Below are 19,892 nucleotides of genomic sequence, written 5' to 3'. Positions count from 1 at the left end.
GCTTGCACCTTACCTTTCGTTGTTTCAATGACAACAAAGAATCTGAATCTCTGAATCTGAATCAAAATCAGCGCAGCAGGGATGGCGTTGCATTCACTCTACCATACTGTTGTGATGAAAAGTGAGTTGAGCGGAAAAGCTAAGCCTGTTATGTGCCGACGCGGGTTGAGGAGCGGACCTGCGTCTGACTGAACCCAGCGCTAAATAACCAGAAAGCGGTTCCAGAAAAAACAAAATTTTATTTTCCCCCTTTTGTGCAATACTCTGTGTACAAACATAAAAGTGCGTTTATCTGGCGGAGTGAAGGACGGCGCGCTCTCCAGCGCCCAAAGGGATCAAAGCCCGGTGCTTCTGGACTCACGTTCACCGCCAAACACCTCCCAGGTGGACACGACAAACCGATTCTGTGAAGGATAGAAAAGGTGAGGTAAGTCAGCAGCTATAACTAATATCCTTCAAAGGCACACACTATCAGCAACACATTCAGGTCTGAATTTTAAGCTTTATGTAAATGAGCAGCTTCTCACAACAGGTGGAGGATCATCAGTCCGCACGCCACGGCAGTGAGAAGCGAGCTGCACAATTCTCATCAATGTTCAAATATACTGCGTAACAAAATACCACATTACTATTAACATTTATTCAGACAATCAATCACCTCTGATGTGTGCTGACAGCATGTGTCCCTCACCCGTCCTCCTTCACAGGCACGATGTGTCAAACCCAGGCGCGGTCCTCAGCGTCTCACAAACGAACATCACAAGGTCGAGTTCCCGGCAATTCTGCTCGAATCACACATGGCTTAAATGCAGAACGCCATCTCATTATCTGCTTCAGCTGAAAGTCTTTAAGGTTGCACGTGAGCATCATCCACAGGTGCTGCATATCACATTGATGAGGGTGAAGGACTCTTCTGCCAGCACCTTCTCCACAGACAATAAATCAGTTTGCATACCACCTGGAGAGCACAGAAAAGAAAATAACACCAAAATGTCCAGCCAAACCCCCCCAACACACAACAAAGCTCTCAGTTTACTGGTCAATCTTCCTTCCTACTCTCACCTATGGTCATGAGGGTTGGGTCATGACTGAAAGAACTAGACTGCGGGTACATGCTGCCCAAATGGGCTTCCTCAAGATGGTGGCTGGTGTCTCCCTTAGAGATAAGGTGAGAAGCTCGGTCATCCGTGAGGAGTAGAGCCATTGCGCCTTCACATTGAAAGCAGTCGGTGAGGTGGTTCGGATATCTGGTCTGGATGCCTCCTGAGGGTCTCCCTAGGGAGGTGTTTCAGGCGTGTCCAGCTGGGAGGAGACCCCGGTTGAAGATCCAGGACTAGGTGGAGAGATTATCTCCAAACTGGCCTGGGAATGCCTTGGGATCCACCAGTCAGAGGTGGCTAATGTGGGCCGGGAAGGGAAGATTAGGGTCCCCTACTGGAGCTGCTGCCCTCGCTACTCGATCCCGGATAAGTGGTTGAAGATGAATGAATGAAGAATAAATCAATGCTACCAATATGAACAATTGAAGGTAACTTTACTAAAAATATACCATCTGATTGATAAATAGCAAAATAATTTAACTAAATAAATTTCTAACAGCAATAATACAGATATTTTTAAGAATAAATTAACTGGTAATGAATAAGTTTGATTCATTATCTAAAATATTTGGCATGAGATAGCTTTACTTTTACTTAGTTACTTAGTTTACTTACTTTTACTTTTTCTTAGTTTTTTATTGGGCTTGTCTAATTTCGGCTGCTTTTTTTTTTTTTTTTTCAAAAATGAACTACAAAGTTAACTAGACAATTTTCTGTGAAACACCTTCACTATGGGAATATAAAATGAGCAAACAGATTAATTTTCATTGCCCATGGCATTCTGGAACAGATTTTTTAGGCAGGGTGGAGCTCTTGAACATGATTTAAATGGAGTTGCTCCATGCACTCTATGTTCCACTGCCATCATTCCTGCTTTATTAAATTCCACAGCTCAAATGTGACTTTGTGGTGAGAGGCCCAGAATAAATCTGATAACCTTATTCTGAGACCTGTTTGTGTCCTTGGAGGAGACATTTCATCTGCATCAATCCACTTCACTCAGCTGTAAATCAGTACCAGCCTTGGCTGGAGAAGTAACCTATGATAGACTGGTGTCCCATCCAGTGGGAGACAGTTTGTTGTCTGCTTCACTCTATTCTTTGGAGATAAGCACAGACCAGATGGCCTGAAACAGACTCACTAAATTCCTCTTGTTTTGGAGTGATCTCACAAAGCACCAGAGGATCTTCAAGCTTACTGTCCTTGCTGTCTTTGTTCTTGGAGATGACAAAATTTTCTGCTGATTACTTGGTCTTCGATTAAGTTGTCTGTGATGCTGACCTTGGCATCACATTCAAATATCTACAATTTATTGACATGAATGATTCCACCAAGCAGGTGTGGACTGTCCTCAAGAGTGTAAATAATGATTTTGCAGATAGTAACTCTTCCCCTTTCTCCTTGTCAGACAAACGGTTTGTGCACACTCTGCACATTTTAATATTGAGTGGTGATGGAACTTTCCTCAGCAATCAAGCATACTGTGATAATATGCGCATCCTATGTGCGTCACAATCAATATTGTCCACTGCTCTGCTCACTGAAGGTCTTCGAGACCCCTCCCCATCAATTTTTGAACCTCTTCTACCATTCAAATGCACATGGATATGATTTTTGCCCCCCTGCTGACTTTCTTCGCATTTTGAAGGACTTGGAAGGTGCTTGACATGGCATGAAACATTAGATTGTGTTATCACACTGTGGCTTAGGGTCCTATCGCACTGGGCGTGACTGTTGTAGAGCAGTTGGAGACACAAATTAGCGACCAAACACGCAAACGAGAGTGTCGCAGTTGGTACTGCAGCTGTACATGAATGACACGTTTGCGCACAAAGTGTTCAGCTCTTAATATCCTGCTATTATCCATGTGAATAGACTGTGGAAAGTTCTCCACTGTGTCCAATAATGGCAAAATAAAATAAAAAAAATAATAACAATAAAGCGCATACAGCACACGCACTGACTTGCATAATGATATCCCTGCAGGATCTGTTGTGCTATCTTCCACATCCAGTATATAATCCACAGCTTATATGGTACTTTTGTCCTCCGAGCTACGCACAGGGATCGTTCACGGGCTGGAACAGCAACGCTTTGGTGTCCGCGTTCTTAAATTCTATTTGATTTATTCTCCAATAACAGTATAAGTCCTTTTTGCTTTTCCCTTGTTTTTTCACTCTCCACAGCAGATCTGAGGTGAATTTGCACATTGATTTGGCAAAGATACATCCTCGTCTGTACTGGCTCTGATGGACATATGACATCACATTCCCACAGCACAGCATTTAGCAGAAAGATTTTGCCGGTTTAAAGACATATATGTGCGCTGTTGGAGCTGGAACTGAGTAGTGTGTCATTTAATGAAAGCATGCCGTCTTGTTTCCTCCCTGTAAGCACATCAACGAACTCCTAGAATGGGTGAGGGAGAGATAAAAATAGATTCAAAATGACATTACTACGCACTCTGCTCTTGTAGACTTGTGCCCTCCCAAAAAACATTAAATGCACAAGCCCAGAAAGTTCAAACAGGAGTCCTGATGTCCTGCAACTGCAGCCAGGGTGACAGCAGCTCGGCCACTTCCAGAAGCAGCTGTTCCTCTCTGAACATCTCTGCTATTCTGGTGCGCTCACCTGCAGCTCATGAATGTGGCCCAGCCCCCCCACTTCTTATCACAGTAAGCATAGCTGACCGTGACCAATCATATATATTACTGTCATGATGTAGAAGATTGTTACGCATCCTGCTCATTCAAGTTGTGTCTGTCACATAGCAGGCATTCATTTTAGCTCATCCAGACCAAAGGTCTGGGCTCGGTTTCATAAAGCAGTCTAATCTCTTAGTCTACTAAATTTAGTTGACTACGGCTAGTCGCCCAACATTATCCATCTAAACACCATTTCACATTGATGGCTAAACTTGTAGATTAGCTGTCTCACATTAGTTAATGATTTTCACGGGCATATTGGCCTTGTGAGTGTCATTAGCAAGAAACACCTCCAATACGTTTGAGTTTTGTTTACATCCAGGTTGGTCATTGTTATGAACTATCCAGCCTTTGTTTCGTTAACTGGCTTTAATAATATTTACAGACACATACCAACTGCAGAATGACATGATTACCTCTTAGCCTAGCAGTTCTTGTTCCATATACTTACAGCACTTCCGTCAAGCATTTTTGCGCACACAACGCTACTTGGCATAACACTGAAGCCCGGTGGCTAATGTGAGAACTGTCACAAACAGTCATCTACTGCAACCATGGCCAAAAGCGGAAGAAGTTCTCTTTATGGAGGAATGAGCAACGCTGGGGTGCTCTTGAGTGTTCCATCAAGTGGTGGTACATGATAGTCACTTTTTTTGAGGTAAGACACTGAAGTTCTGTCAACTAAAATAAGATTAGCCCCTCTGTACCAGGCTAAAAACTTTAATTGGGTAACGAGAAACTTTAGCCGACTAAGCACTTTGTGCAACGACCAATGTCAAAAAATTAGTCGACTAAGTGAGTTTATATGGCTAAAGAAGATTAGACTGCTTTATGAAACCGGGCCCTGATCAGCTGATGTCATGGCAAAGCCTCAGTCATTCATCCACTAACAATTCATAGAAAATGTTTCTTCTTCTTCGGTTGATGGATTTAGACTCTGACGGTTTTGTTTCTATCATCAAAGCACTGTTCACAATTATCCCTCACAGAATTATGACATTTTAAGTTGTACACAAGATATACGAGGTCTGTCCGAAAAGTAACGGACCTTTTTATTTTTTTCAAAAACTATATGGATTTGAATCATGTGTGATTGCATCAACCAAGCTTGAACCTTCATGCGCATGCGTGAGTTTTTTCACGCCTGTCGGTTGCGTCATTCGCCTGTGGGCAGGCTTTGAGTGAGCACTGGTCCAGCCCCCTCGTCGGATTTTCATTGTCAGGGAAATGGCTGAGCGACTGCCGCTTTGCTCCATGAAAATTTTTTCAGAAACTGTGTGAGACAGCCAGGTGGAAACCATTCAGAAAATTCAGATGGCTTTCGTTGGAGATTCTTTCGGCGTCACACAGATTAAGGAGGATTACAACCGGATTAAAGACGGCCCACAGCGGCGCAGGGCTCGCCGCGCTTCGAGCGGCCATCGACAGGCTGAAATGACCAGATCATTTCCAAAGTGAAGGCTGTGTTGATCCAGGACGTCGTGTGACTACCAGAGAAATCACAGAAAATGTGGACATCAGCACTTTTGCGGCACATTCCACTGTTAGAGGAGATTTTGTAATGAAAGACGTGCGGAGGAATTCGTGCGTCGGGACAGAGCCACTCATGGCGCACAACAAAAAACACCTCCGTGTTGGAAGTGTACAGGACATGTTGTGGCATGCCCAGCTGTTACACAATTTCTCGGATACTCACTCGACTGAAAAGCTACCGAAAGCCGTCTGAATCTTCCGAATGGTTCCCAACACGGAGGTGTTTTTTGTTGTGCGCCATGAGCGGCTCCTTCCCGACGCACGAATTCCTCCGCACGTCTTTCATTACAAAATCTCCTGTAACAGTGGAATGTGCCGCAAAAGTGCTGATGTCCACATTTTCTGCGATTTCTCTTGTAGTCACACGACGTCCCGGATCAACACAGCTTTCACTTTGGAAATGATCTGGTCATTTCAGCCTGTTGATGGCCGCTCGAAGCGCGGCGAGCCCTGCGCCGCTGCGGGCTGTCTTTAATCCGGTTGTAATCCTCCTTAATCTGTGTGACGCCAACAGAATCTTCACCGAAAGCCATCTGAATTTTCCGAATGGTTTCCACCTGGCTGTCTCACACAGTTTCTGAAAAAATTTTCATGGAGCAAAGCGGCAGTCACTCAGCCATTTCCCTGACAATGAAAATCCGACGAGGGGGCTGGACCAGTGCTCACTCAAAGCCTGCCCACAGGCAAATGACGGAACCAACAGGCGTGAAAAAATTCACGCATGCGCACGAAGGTTCAAGATTGGCTGATGCAATCACACGATTCAAATCCATATAGTTTTTTGAAAAAAATAAAAAGGTCCGTTACTTTTCGGACAGACCTCGTAGACATTTTTTTATGTGGTGAAAAGTGTGAAATTCACCCAAAATGCTTCTTCTTTGTCAATTCCTGATGGATTTTGATTCAGATAGTTTTGATTGGCTTACCTAAGCACTGTTCACAATTATTCCTCACAGAATTCTAAAATGATGATTTTTTGGGGAAAAAATATGGATTTTTGTTTTAGAGGTGAAAACACTGACATTCACTCAAAATAGGATATGAGCCTGAATTGTATGGTGGCTGAGGGAAAAAAAAAAAATCACCAAAATAACACACCAACATAATTTACACATTGTCAAAGATTTTGGAAGGGAACTGTTATGTGTCGGACGCAGCCCGGAGAACCGACCAGCGTTTGAAGGACCCAGTATAAAATAAGCAGAGCACGGTACAAAGGATAACAGAGTTTAATAAACATAACAGTGATGTGATAAATATAAAAGTGCGCGGTCTGGCGTGGTGGATTGCGGTGCGCTCCCAGCAGCGCTAACGGTCCGGAGCCAGAACCAGTTCGGACCCCAGGACCCCGCCGACACCCCCCAGGTGGCCGCGACAAACCGAGTCTGTGAATGAAGAAATCATCTTGTGAGTCCACACTCAACACACAGAGAGAACGCTCAAAGGTGTACAAACAGCAAACACTTCCTGGCTTAATTACTAATCAGCTTCCCACCCTGCAGGCATGGAACATCCTGTTCACAAACACACTGCAGTGGAAGCTAATTAAAACGACCAACATAACAGCTCAATACAATAAGGTGTGAGGGACACCACATTTACTGACTGTATAAATGTTAGTCACAAAATCTAACGTACCTCAGGAAGTGTGCTGACGAGCGTGAGACCTCACCCCCTCCTCTTTCACAGACCATGCATCAAACCTGGACGTTCTCTGCATCCACTGATGATGAGATGGCTCTTGAGACGACGATCTCACCCGTCTGGTCACAAGGTCGAGTCTCTGGCAAATACACACTGTGTACTCCAGTCTTAAATGCCACCATGTTCCAATCCATGTAGATGCACCACAGCTGTGAGTGCTGACGAGCCGCAGGTGATCAGCCTCAGGTGATCAGGGTGAGGTCCTGATAAACTCAGCTACACAGCCACTCAGTCCCAAATGCGCACCACCTGGGAAGAAAACCAAAAGACAGAAACAAAAGACACACAAAAGCCAACCAGGCACGCCAGCCACAACAGGAACCTCAACTATCAGCAAAAATATTTTACAACAGTGTGTAAATTACGATCCCCCAAGACCACCTTGTAGTTCAGGTTTCTTTTAAATGTCTATTTACACAATAGTGTAAATGCTAAAGTGACTCAGAAAATTTACAGATATCGGTAATGAATTTTATTTGTAGCATGTCATCATTTTCTTCAGCTGAAAAGTGTTTGGAAAGAGTCCGGACAATAAACGTGGATCGGCTCTGGTTTGAGGTACATCTACTGTGCAGGCATGTTGAATGTATCATGTTCATTAATTTAACTAGAAACAAGGAGAGCCCAACTGTGTAAACCTGGTTTGACTGTTTAATACAGGGGTAGGCAACCTGTTCCAGAAAGAGCCATGAGGGTGCAGGTTTTCTTTGCAGCCACTGACTCCACCAGGTGATTTCACTGATTAACTGATTCCATCTGCTCAAAGTGATATTAATCAGTAAAATCACCTGGTGGAGTCAGTGGCTGCAAAGAAAACCTGCACCCTCATGGCTCTTTCTGGAACAGGTTGCCTACCCCTGGTTTAATATGTTCTGTTGTCAAATTATGTTCAGTAGTTTCATCATGAGAATGGAGGAGAGCGCCATCAGCTGGCCACTGACATGTTTCGGACATTTAAATGAGGGTGTGTGTGTTTATGCACACTAACTAGGACATCCTGGCCTACAACTGTGTGGAGTCTGACTGCTGCTCACTGCCCTTCCCCATCATTGCGGACAGGAAACGGGACCTGGCAGTGGCCCTAGGCATGTTGGACCCAGATGAGAAGGACAAAGATGGCATGCCGCTGACTGCCCGCTGTGTGCGTCCTTACACACTTCTCGCTTTACAAATGCACATACTCATTATGTATGTATGTATGTATGTATGTTATGCTGACAGCTAACGTTCGTCGTACTGTAGAAGTTGCACTTTGTCTAAGTGTGGTTGTTATTCCCCGTTATGTCCCTTCTGTGCATGTAGGTGTTTATCATCGGGCCTGACAAACGGCTAAAGCTGTCACTGCTCTACCCTGCCACCACAGGAAGGAACTTTGATGAGATTTTACGGGTGGTGGACTCACTCCAGCTGACGGCACAGAAACGGGTGGCAACACCTGCTGACTGGCAGGTATGAACTACCACCTATTAACCAACCAGCTAGTGGTACTACAGCTGCTTCTGGATACACATTTCAGGAATGGACCATGTGTCATCCTCCTGTGGCTCTTAAACTGAGGGGCAGGTCTCCTTGAAGAAAACAGAGACATTGGATATAGGGGGGCACCAATGATATGGGGGAGGAGCAAAGCTTAAAGCTGTACGTTCTCTGTGTTTTTTAAGATTTAAGTCATAAAAAGAATTTTCTTTGGCACCACTATAATTTTATTTCTTAACATTTAAATAAAGGATTCACAATATGATACTCAGCATGGTGGCTTAGTGGTTAGCACAGTTACCTCACAGCAAGAAGGTTATGGGATTACGTCCTACCTACGGCCTTTCTGTGTGGAGTTTGCATATTCTCCCTGTGTTTGCGTGAACATTTTTGGCAAGGACCAAAAGCCCGAAGCCCCTGGTGGGGGGAACATTTGAAATCTCAAATGCTCTCAAATGCATTCTGTTGCATTTTCAGGTCTATTTACTCATCAAAAAAAAAACCTCAAATAAATAAATAAATAAATAATTTTTTTGTTGGGTCAGGTCAATTTTTCCACCCCATTGGAGTCTTTTCACATAACTCGTATTGTGCTACCTGTCTTTAATCCAAAAACCTTATGTACAGTAGTGTTCAGAATAATCGTAGTGCTATGTGACTAAAAAGATTAATCCAGGTTTGAGTATATTTCTTATTGTTACATGGGAAACAAGGTACCAGTAGATTCTCACAAATCTAACAAGACCAAGCATTCATGATATGCACACGCTTAAGGCTATGAAATTGGGCTATTAGTAAAAAAGTAGAAAAGGGGGTGTTCACAATACTAGTAGTGTGGCATTCAGTCAGTGAGTTTGTCAATTTTGTGGAACAAACAGGTGTGAATCAGGTGTCCCCTATTTAAGGATGAAGCCAGCACCTGTTGAACATGCTTTTCTCTTTGAAAGCCTGAGGAAAATGGGACATTCAAGACATTGTTCAGAAGAACAGCGTAGTTTGATTAAAAGTTGATTGAAGAGGGGAAAACCTATACGCAGGTGCAAAAAATTATAGGCTGTTCATCTACAATGATCTCCAATGTTTTAAAATGGACAAAGAAAAAAAAAAGCAGACGCATGGAAGAAAATGGAAAACAACCATCAAAATGGATAGAAGAATAACCAGAATGGCAAAGGCTCACCCACTGATCAGCTCCAGGATGATCAAAGGCAGTCTGGAGTTACCTGTAAGTGCTGTGACAGAAGACGCCTGTGTGAAGCTAATTTATTTGCAAGAATCCCCCGCAAAGTCCCTCTGTTAAATAAAAGACATGTGCAGAAGAGGTTACAATTTGCCAAAGAACACATCAACTGGCCTAAAGAGAAATGGAGGAATATTTTGTGGACTGATGAGAGTAAAATTGTTCTTTTTGGGTCCAAGGGCCGCAGACGACCCCCAAACTCTGAATTCAAGCCACAGTTCACAGTGAAGACAGTGAAGCATGGTGGTACAAGCATCATGATATGAGCATGTTTGTCCTACTATGATGTTGCGTCTATATATCGCATACCAGGTATCATGGATCAGTTTGGATATGTCAAAATACTTGAAGAGGTCATGTTGCCTTAAGCTGAAGAGGACATGCCCTTGAAATGGGTGTTTCAATAAGACAATGACCCCAAGAACACTACAACCCCTGGCAAAAATTATGGAATCACCGGCCTCGGAGGATGTTCATTCAGTTGTTTAATTTTGTAGAAAAAAAGCAGATCACAGACATGACACAAAACTAAAGTAATTTCAAATGGCAACTTTCTGGCTTTAACAAACACTATAAGAAATCAGGAAAAAAATTGTGTCAGTCAGTAACAGTTACTTTTTTAGACTAAGCAGAGGGAAAAAAATATGGAATCACTCAATTCTGAGGAAAAAATTATGGAATCATGAAAAACAAAAGAACGCTCCAACACATCACTAGTATTTTGTTGCACCACCTCTGGCTTTTATAACAGCTTGTAGTCTCTGAGGCATGGACTTAATGAGTGACAAACAGTACTCTTCATCAATCTGGCTCCAACTTTCTCTGATTGCTGTTGCCAGATCAGCTTTGCAGGTTGGAGCCTTGTCATGGACCATTTTCTTCAACTTCCACCAAAGATTTTCAATTGGATTAAGATCCGGACTATTTGCAGGCCATGACATTGACCCTATGTGTCTTTTTGCAAGGAATGTTTTCACAGTTTTTGCTCTATGGCAAGATGCATTATCATCTTGAAAAATTATTTCATCATCCCCAAACATCCTTTCAATTGATGGGATAAGAAAAGTGTCCAAAATATCAACAAAAACTTGTGCATTTATTGATGATGTAATGACAGCCATCTCCCCAGTGCCTTTACCTGACATGCAGCCCCATATCATCAATGACTGTGGAAATTTACATGTTCTCTTCAGGCAGTCATCTTTATAAATCTCATTGGAACGGCACCAAACAAAAGTTCCAGCATCATCACCTTGCCCAATGCAGATTCGAGATTCATCACTGAATATGACTTTCACCCAGTCATCCAGTCCACAATTGCTTTTCCTTAGCCCATTGTAACCTTGTTTTTTTTTCTGTTCAGGTGTTAATGATGGCTTTCGTTTAGCTTTTCTGTATGTAAATCCCATTTCCTTTAGGCGGTTTCTTACAGTTCGGTCACAGACGTTGACTCCAGTTTCCTCCCATTCGTTCCTCATTTGTTTTGTTGTGCATTTTCGATTTTTGAGACATATTGCTTTAAGTTTTCTGTCTTGACGCTTTGATGTCTTCCTTGGTCTACCAGTATGTTTGTCTTTAACAACCTTCCCATGTTGTTTGTATTTGGTCCAGAGTTTAGACACAGCTGACTGTGAACAACCAACATCTTTTGCAACACTGCGTGATGATTTACTCTTTTAAGAGTTTGATAATCCTCTCCTTTGTTTCAATTGACATCTCTCGTGTTGGAGCCATGATTCATGTCAGTCCACTTGGTGCAACAGTTCTCCAAGGTGTGATCACTCCTTTTTAGATGCAGACTAACGAGCAGATCTGATTTGATGCAGGTGTTAGTTTTGGGGATGAAAATTTACAGGGTGATTCCATAATTTATTCCTCAGAATTGAGTGAGTCCATATTTTTTCCCTCTGCTTGGTCTAAAAAAGTAACCGTTACTCACTGCCACAATTTTTTTTCCTGATTTCTTACAGTGTTTCTTAAAGCCAGAAAGTTGCCATTTGAAATGACTTTAGTTTTGTGTCATGTCTGTGATCTGCTTTTTTTCTACAAAATTAAACAACTGAATGAACATCCTCCGAGGCCGGTGATTCCATAATTATTGCCAGGGGTTGTAGTAAGCGAGCAAAATCTTGGTTCCAAACCAACAAAATTAATGCCTCGCAGATCATGAAAAACTGTGGTTATACAACTATATACTGGTTTAGTGATTCACAGGATTGCTAAAACAGCAGTTTGAACATAACAGTTTTGAGTTTGTAGCATCAAAAGCAGATGCTGCTATTATTGTGACCACCCCCTTTTCTACTTTTTTTACTAATAGCCCAATTTCATAGCCTTAAGAGTGTGCATATCATGAATGCTTGGTCTTGTTGGATTTGTGAGAATCTACTGGTACCTTGTTTCCCATGTAACAATAAGAAATATACTCAAAAACTGGATTAATCTTTTTAGTCACATAGCACTACTATTATTCTGAACACTACTGTACAGCTGTCTGGGTTTTCAGTTGTTTTCCAAATATCAAAATTTTGATTTCTGTAAAGATCACAGTACTTCAGCACTAAGTTGACTAATATTAATCCTTCAACCCTCTGATCAGGTCATGAAAAAGTTGGACTTAATATCCACTGTGGCGTCTCATCTGAGAGGTTTCCAAACAATTTTACAAATACAAATTTCATGAAGACAGACCACAGACTAAATCTGACGCAGGCCAGGAAAACAAAAATAACCCTTCTTTCAAGTTTATTGGCGGTTTGCAAGTCAACATGGTGCATTATCGTCACCAACTGTCTGGGCGTGAAACATTAAAGGATTCTGGCATATGCTATCATAAATTACCTGGAAACGTTCACCACGCAAGTAAAAACCTGGATTTCCGGGAATTTCTGGAAAACTTTCATCACTGATTTCACGATAAAATAGTGTGAAATAGTGAGAAAATAGATAAAATAGTGTTAACCATGTTAACACTATTTTATCTATTTTCTTTTTCTTTGGCGGTATGGGTTGGTAGTCTGACAATTGATTGGTGAGTCACAGCTGAGGTTAGAGTCCCTGTACACCAAAGAGTTACAGCAGATAGTCAACTGCATCACAAGTGATGACTCCCACTCTTCATTATTATTAATAAAATCATCGTTTATTTTTCTGTCTGGATTACGTCAAATCTACTTCACGGATTCTCAACAAATTTGCACCACAGATCGATACTAGGGGATGGAAGACTTCACTGAATTTTGGAGGTGATCTGGATTCAGATTGGTGGATGTCAGAAATCTCTGATTGCTCTTGTTCCAGGTGCGATTGTCCACTTGAACAAATCTTAGCAGGGTTTGCACATACAACCCACGGCAAAAATTATGGAATCACCGGCCTCGGAGGATGTTCATTCAGTTGTTTAATTTTGTAGAAAAAAAGCATATCACAGACATGACACAAAACTAAAGTTGCCACAATTTTTTTTCTTGATTTCTTATAGTGTTTCTTGAAGCCAGAAAGTTGCCATTTGAAATGACTTTAGTTTTGTGTCATGTCTGTGATCTGCTTTTTTTCTACAAAATTAAACAACTGAATGAACATCCTCCGAGGCCAGTGATTCCATAATTTTTGCCAGGGGTTGTATTTGTTTATCTATGGAATTATTTATTTGCCTTTTGCATACTGATTTTATGCTGGTGGTTGTTTAATGGTTTCTCTTGATTCCTGTTTTTAGTCTTTTTAGTAAGCTTGTGAGTACCCATTTGTGTCTGTGTCATGCTTTTTTGTTTTGCATATGTTTGTTGTCAGTGTTTTTATTGTCAATGTTTTTGTCTGACTAACATGGACTCTTTCTCTTTTGCTGCAAGACAAATCTGTTTTATTTTAAATGAAACATCCTAATTGACATATTTCCAAAAGTAGTGCATCTGTGATGCAGAGATGTGCAGAAGCACAGCTTAATGAAGCTTGCAAGCAAACAACACAGGTCCACTTAGCAAACGTCTCTGACATGACTGTTTAGTATCATATTATTATTACTAATTGGATAATTAGAGTCGTAGGTTTCTCACATTATTGACAAACAAGAATCGTGGTCACCAGTTTGTGAAAGCTGCAAAATATTTGCTTTTCTCATCATTTGTGCAGTATGATTGATTAATAAATCCATTACTGCATAAATTATTTTGGAGAGACAGGCTTTGTATGGGGAAGTGGGGTGAAATAATTGCCTGAAATCCTCAATGTCGCTTTGGAATGCACCATACGCAGAATGCACACATCCTAATAGTTTGCATCTTTTACTTTCTGTAAAATGATCAGGAATCATCTCAGGTTATATCAGAGTTGGGTGAACACACGATGTCTGTGTACAAGTAGTTTTCTGCTGTTTATGTCCTGGCATGAAGGTGTGTATAAAGAGGCTTTTGATAAATGCACTTTGCACCTTTGGCTGACCAACATTGTTGCATGCAAAATAGTCCATGGATCTGAATGCAGATTAAAAAAAAAAAATGAATAATAATTTGAACGTATGTTTTTGATGTATCATGCTCTTCACATGGACCACTTTCCAAATTTCAGCAGCAGAGTTGTTTGTTTTTTCATGCCCTCCTCTTCTCAGTTAAGTGTTTTTTCTCTCCAACGTCATTGTACCAGCCTCCGACATGTCCACCTCTGTGCCACAGAGATGGATACACCATGGCACACGTAAATAAACTAGTCACTGCATTCTGGAGTCATGGGAGTTGTCATTTGTATTTTAAATGTGTTTAGGATATGCTCTACGACTGATTTTCAGCCCGCAACATATCACTAACACTTGGTTTTACTATGACAGTTGAGCGAATGTGGCATGCACACTGAGGACAATTTGTTTTGAATTTGTGGCAGGGTGGTTTTTACCACCGATATGACTGGCCCATAAGATGAACACCTGTTATCTCTAATCCAACAGACAGCATTCCATCAAGAAATGTCATTCATCAATAGCTGATATAACATATGGGCAAGAGAATACTTTTGGAAATCTTTGTCAAGCACTACAATATGGAGATATATTCACAAATGCCACTTAAAATTTTATTTATGGCCCAGTCACAGGGCACTTAACGAAGGGCAACGAAGCCCTAACGAAACAAGAAATCTGGACTTTCGTTGGCACCGTTTAACCTTTGCACAACTTCTTTCCTGCAGCTTGCGCTTTGTCAGGATTTTTAAACTGTTGAAAAATTTGAACGAAGGGCTATTCGTCCGTGTTTCGTTTTGCTGTCGTACGTTTTATAATCGTTTGTTTGGTTTTTGTAGCATTATTGTTTAGTTTGACTCAGTTCAACCAGCTGAATGTTTTCACACAGTGCAGAAGCTGGTTTGTAAGCACTGAGGCTGCCTTCATGTACCGCCGGAAATTACAGGGCAAACTCAGCCTGTTTGCTTGGATTTTTTTTATCTGGGTGGGGGGGTCAGCTTCAATGGGCTCAGGCACCTTATATAGGCCAGAATTAATCTTCTCTCTCTCTCTCTCTCTCTCTATATATATATATATATATATACATACAAAACTTAGTAACGTAATACTGTGATACAGCAGTGACCACGGAACACCAGTTTTTAATTTAATTGTTGTAAGATGGAGCGCGCAGCATGTCATCAGTGAGGATTCTGATGATGAAGGAGATGATCCCTCTTTTGTTCTGGAAGAGGAACTAGAGCAGGTGGTCCACCGACATGCACACAGATCTCCACAGCTGCTGTTTGCAGTTTCTCCACGACTCAGGCTCTATGAGCTCCATCCCAGCGTCGAGTCCTGGAACTTAGAAGTGCAGACACACACTGCTCCAGCTGTGGCTCCAGGCATGTTTCATTTAAAGCGTCAAGATCGTTAGCTTCCGTTTTGTTAAGTTCCTCTTTCGTTCCTTTTGCGCTCTTGCTTCGCAGGCTGTTCGGTGATAAAGCCTTTTCTCAACGAATTGTGACTTTTTTTTTTTACTTTTTCCCTTCATTCAGGAATTCCAAATACCAACTACAGTAGTGTTCAGAATAATAGTAGTGCTATGTGACTAAAAAGATTAATCCAGGTTTTGAGTATATTTCTTATTGTTACATGGGAAACAAGGTACCAGTAGATTCTCACAAATCCAACAAGACCAAGCATTCATGATATGCACACTCTTAAGGCTATGAAATTGGGCTATTAGTAATAAAGTAGAAAAGGGGGTGTTCACAATAATAGTAGCATCTGTTGTTGACACTACAAACTCAAAACTATTATGTTCAAACTGCTTTTTTAGCAATCCTGTGAATCACTAAACTAGTATTTAGTTGTATAACCACAGTTGTTCATGATTTCTTCACATCTGCGAGGCATTAATTTTGTTGGTTTGGAACCAAGATTTTGCTCGTTTACTAGTGTGCTTGCGGTCATTGTCTTGTTGAAACACCCATTTCAAGGGCATGTCCTCTTCAGCATAAGGCAACATGACCTCTTCAAGTATTTTGACATATCCAAGTATTTTGACATATCCAAACTGATCCATGATACCTGATATGCGATATATAGGCCCAACACCATAGTAGGAGAAACATACCCATATCATGATGCTTGCACCACCATGCTTCACTGTCTTCACTGTGAACTGTGGCTTGAATTCAGAGTTTGGGGGTCGTCTCACAAACTATCTGCGGCCCTTGGACCCAAAAAAGAACAATTTTGCTCTCATCAGTCCACAAAATATTCCTCCATTTCTCTTTAGGCCAGTTGATGTGTTCTTTGGCAAATTGTAACCTCTTCTGCACGTCTTATTTAGCAGAGGGACTTTGCGGGGGATTCTTGCAAATAAATTAGCTTCACACAGGCGTCTTCTAACTGTCATAGCACTTACAGGTAACTCCAGACTGTCTTTGATCATCCTGGAGCTGATCAGTGGGTGAGCCTTTGCCATTCTGGCTATTCTTCTATCCATTTTGATGGTTGTTTTCCATTTTCTTCCACACGTCTCTGGTTTTTTGTCCATTTTAAAGCATTGGAAATCACTGTAGATGAACAGCCTATAATTTTTTTTGCACCTGCGTGTAAGTTTTCTCCTCTCCAATCAACTTTTTAATCAAACTATGCTGTTCTTCTGAACAATGTCTTGAACGCCCCATTTTCCTCAGGCTTTCAAAGAGAAAGCATGTTCAACAGGTGCTGGCTTCATCCTTAAATAGGGGACACCTGATTCACACCTGTTTGTTCCACAAAATTGACAAACTCACTGACTGAATGCCACACTACTATATCTACTTTTTTTTTTACTAATAGCCCAATTTCATAGCCTTAAGAGTGTGCATATCATGAATGCTTGGTCTTGTTGGATTTGTGAGAATCTACTGAATCTACTGGTACCTTGTTTCCCATGTAACAATAAGAAATATACTCAAAACCTGGATTAATCTTTTTAGTCACATAGCACTACTATTATTCTGAACACTACTGTACACAGAGACTTCAGAGAAAGAATATGCTACCTTCAGGTTGACATCTTTTCCTGGGACGTCCATACAGACAATGCAAAACCACATTCTGCTCACATTACAAAGGCATGGGTGCAGAAGCAGAGGTTACAGATCCTGGACTGTCCTGCTTGCAGTCCTGACCTGTCCCCAATAGAGAATGTGTAGAGAATTTTTAAAGAAAAAAATGCAACAACCACCCCATACTGTTGAACACCTTAAGATGTGTTTGCAATCAGAAGGGGACGAAATAACACACGAAAAACTTCATTGCTTGTATCCTCAGTGCTAAACACATTACACAGTGGTTAAATACTTTACCGTCTCATCATTTTTGGAACATGATATGTGCCTGAAAAAAAGGAATGGATGTATATTAACAAATGAAAAGAAGTTGACCAGACACAACATGAAATATTTTGGGTTCATACTCTCTGCAATGACAAAGTGTAAGAATCTCTGCAAGTCTTTTTTTTTTTAATCACACTTTCCACACATCCCAATTTTCCAGATTTGGGGTTGTACTAAAAATAATTACATTACATTCATTTAGACGGCACTTTTGCCCAAAGAGGCTGACAAGTGAGGAATCACAATGAAGCTAGTCAGGAGGAGACTTCAGCATAACAATCAATACCATCTTTACATATACATACTAATCGAGTAATTTTACCAGAGTAAAATTTGAGAAGGCAATGAAAAGTAGAGAGAAAGAAAATAACTGCATGACAAATGTGAGTATGGAATGTTAGGGTTGTTCAAAGATTGGTACTCGGTGAAGAGACAGGTTTTCAAGAACTTTTTGAAAGTAGAGAGATGCCCTGCTCTGACAGCATTTGGTCTGAAATAATATTTAGTGTGTCTGTTTGGTTGCAGGCTGCACTATTTACATAAATGGCTGTAATTCCTAAATAATAAGTGGTATCATTAAACCCCTTGAACTGAATCTAACAACCTCTATTTCAACCACATCTTTTTTTATTTCAACTCCACTGTGGTGGAGTAGATGTAAAAAAAAAAAAAAGCCCTGCACAAATGCCCAAATACTTATGGACCAGACACAAATATAACAAATTGAACCAGAAAATGGATATGACACACATACTGGTGTACTGTATCATGTCAGCTTCATTTAATTTTTGTCTGTCCACAGCCTGGAGATTGTGTGATGGTTCCTCCCAACATGCCAGAAGAGGAGGCAGCATCTTTATTCTGTGCTGGTGTTTACCACAAAGACCTGCCTTCTGGGAAAAAGTACCTGCGTTACACACCTCAGCCATAAGAACAGAGAGTCCAGATCACTGAGAAACAACACTTTTCAGTGCTGGACCCTGATAATTGTTGGAACTGCGTCACACCAGTCTATTAAAGACATCACAGTTGTGTACTGCACATTGTGCTGAGTGAAATTCCGCAGGGACACACGGGCTGGATCTGTAAGTGTGGTCAGTAATAAAAATGTACAAAATCTGAACTTGCAATAAAATTGGTGAAAATGTTTGAATCACTTTTATTTATGGTGCATCCAGACAGTATTCACAGCGCTGCAAATTTTCCACACTTTATGTTACAGCCTTATTCCAAAAAGGATGAAATTCATTTTTTGTCCCTCAAAATTCTACTCACAACACCCCATAATGACAATATGCAAAGTTTTTTTTGTTTTAGGTTTTTGCAAATTTATTCAAAAAAAAAAAAAAAACTACTACGTAAGAAACCATATGTACATAAGTAAGTATACATAACCCCCATTCGGGGTGTGTGGAGGTGCATTCAAAAATGTTGGACAGCATTCTCAGAGCAGTCTACAGTTTGGCACAGTCATGCGGCCGCCTCAAATGTTTTGCTCGTGTTCAAAACAGCTGTGGCGCAGTCGAGGTGGAACCACTATTGAACAGCAGCTGAAGTGCTGTCTTACTGCAGTATTACTGCATTCTAAACAATCAGACGGTGTGAAAATGGCATTCATGACATTCTGGTCACGTTTGGGGGGATGTTCGGCAAGTTTCTGCCACATTGAACGGTGGCCGAATGTCCCGAATGTGCCCAAACGCACCAAGACTACTGCTGTATTATATTTCCTCCACCCGCAATCAGACCTCATTCGTACACCAATGTAAGTGTATTTGTCATATTCTCACTGCATTTTGACAGCTGTCTGGGTAATCCTAATGTGTTCCATGTACATTTGTACTGCGTTCGGAGACGCAATGCACGAATCGGTTGGGACAGGCCTGAGCGCAGTCTGGGTGTTTGGACAGATGTCCTCCACAATTCTTAGTCCCTCCCAGATGTGGCATGAATTTTGTTTTTTCCCCACATCCTGTTTGATTCAGCATGGCTCGTGTTCATTCGTACTAAGTGTGATGGGGGTATTAGTCAGGGAGGTGACCAAGAACCAGACAGTCACTCTGACAGAGGTCCAGCATTCCTCTGTGGAGAGAGGAGAACCTGCCAACCTTCCAGAAGGGCAACCATCTCTGCAGCAATCCATCAATCAGGGCTGTATGGTAGAGTGGCCAGACAGAAGCCACTCCTTAGTAAAAGGCAGCCCACGTGGAGTTTGTCAAAAGGTACCTGAATGACTCTCAGACCATGAGAAACAAAAATCTCTGGTATGATGAGACAAAGATTGAAGTCTTTGGCGTGAATACCAGGTGTGAT

General features: G+C 41.4%; 1 protein-coding gene across 1 annotated transcript in view; it reads left to right on the top strand.

The window, feature by feature from the left end:
- LOC117521472 (peroxiredoxin-6-like) overlaps nucleotides 1-18,728 on the top strand; it is a 35,299-nt gene extending 16,571 nt beyond the window's left edge. The window contains exons 3-5 of the mRNA XM_034182775.1: nucleotides 8,034-8,183; nucleotides 8,345-8,491; nucleotides 18,382-18,728. Of these exons, the coding sequence (XP_034038666.1) occupies nucleotides 8,034-8,183; nucleotides 8,345-8,491; nucleotides 18,382-18,510 (426 nt within the window). The 3' untranslated portion in view covers nucleotides 18,511-18,728. The remainder of the gene's footprint in view (nucleotides 1-8,033; nucleotides 8,184-8,344; nucleotides 8,492-18,381) is intronic.
- The last annotated feature ends 1,164 nt before the right edge of the window (nucleotides 18,729-19,892 follow it).

Source organism: Thalassophryne amazonica, chromosome 12, assembly GCF_902500255.1.
Source record: "Thalassophryne amazonica chromosome 12, fThaAma1.1, whole genome shotgun sequence".
NCBI lineage: Eukaryota > Metazoa > Chordata > Actinopteri > Batrachoidiformes > Batrachoididae > Thalassophryne > Thalassophryne amazonica.
The sequence above is the reverse complement of the archived record's forward strand: the minus strand, read 5'-3'. Positions and strand labels throughout refer to the sequence as shown.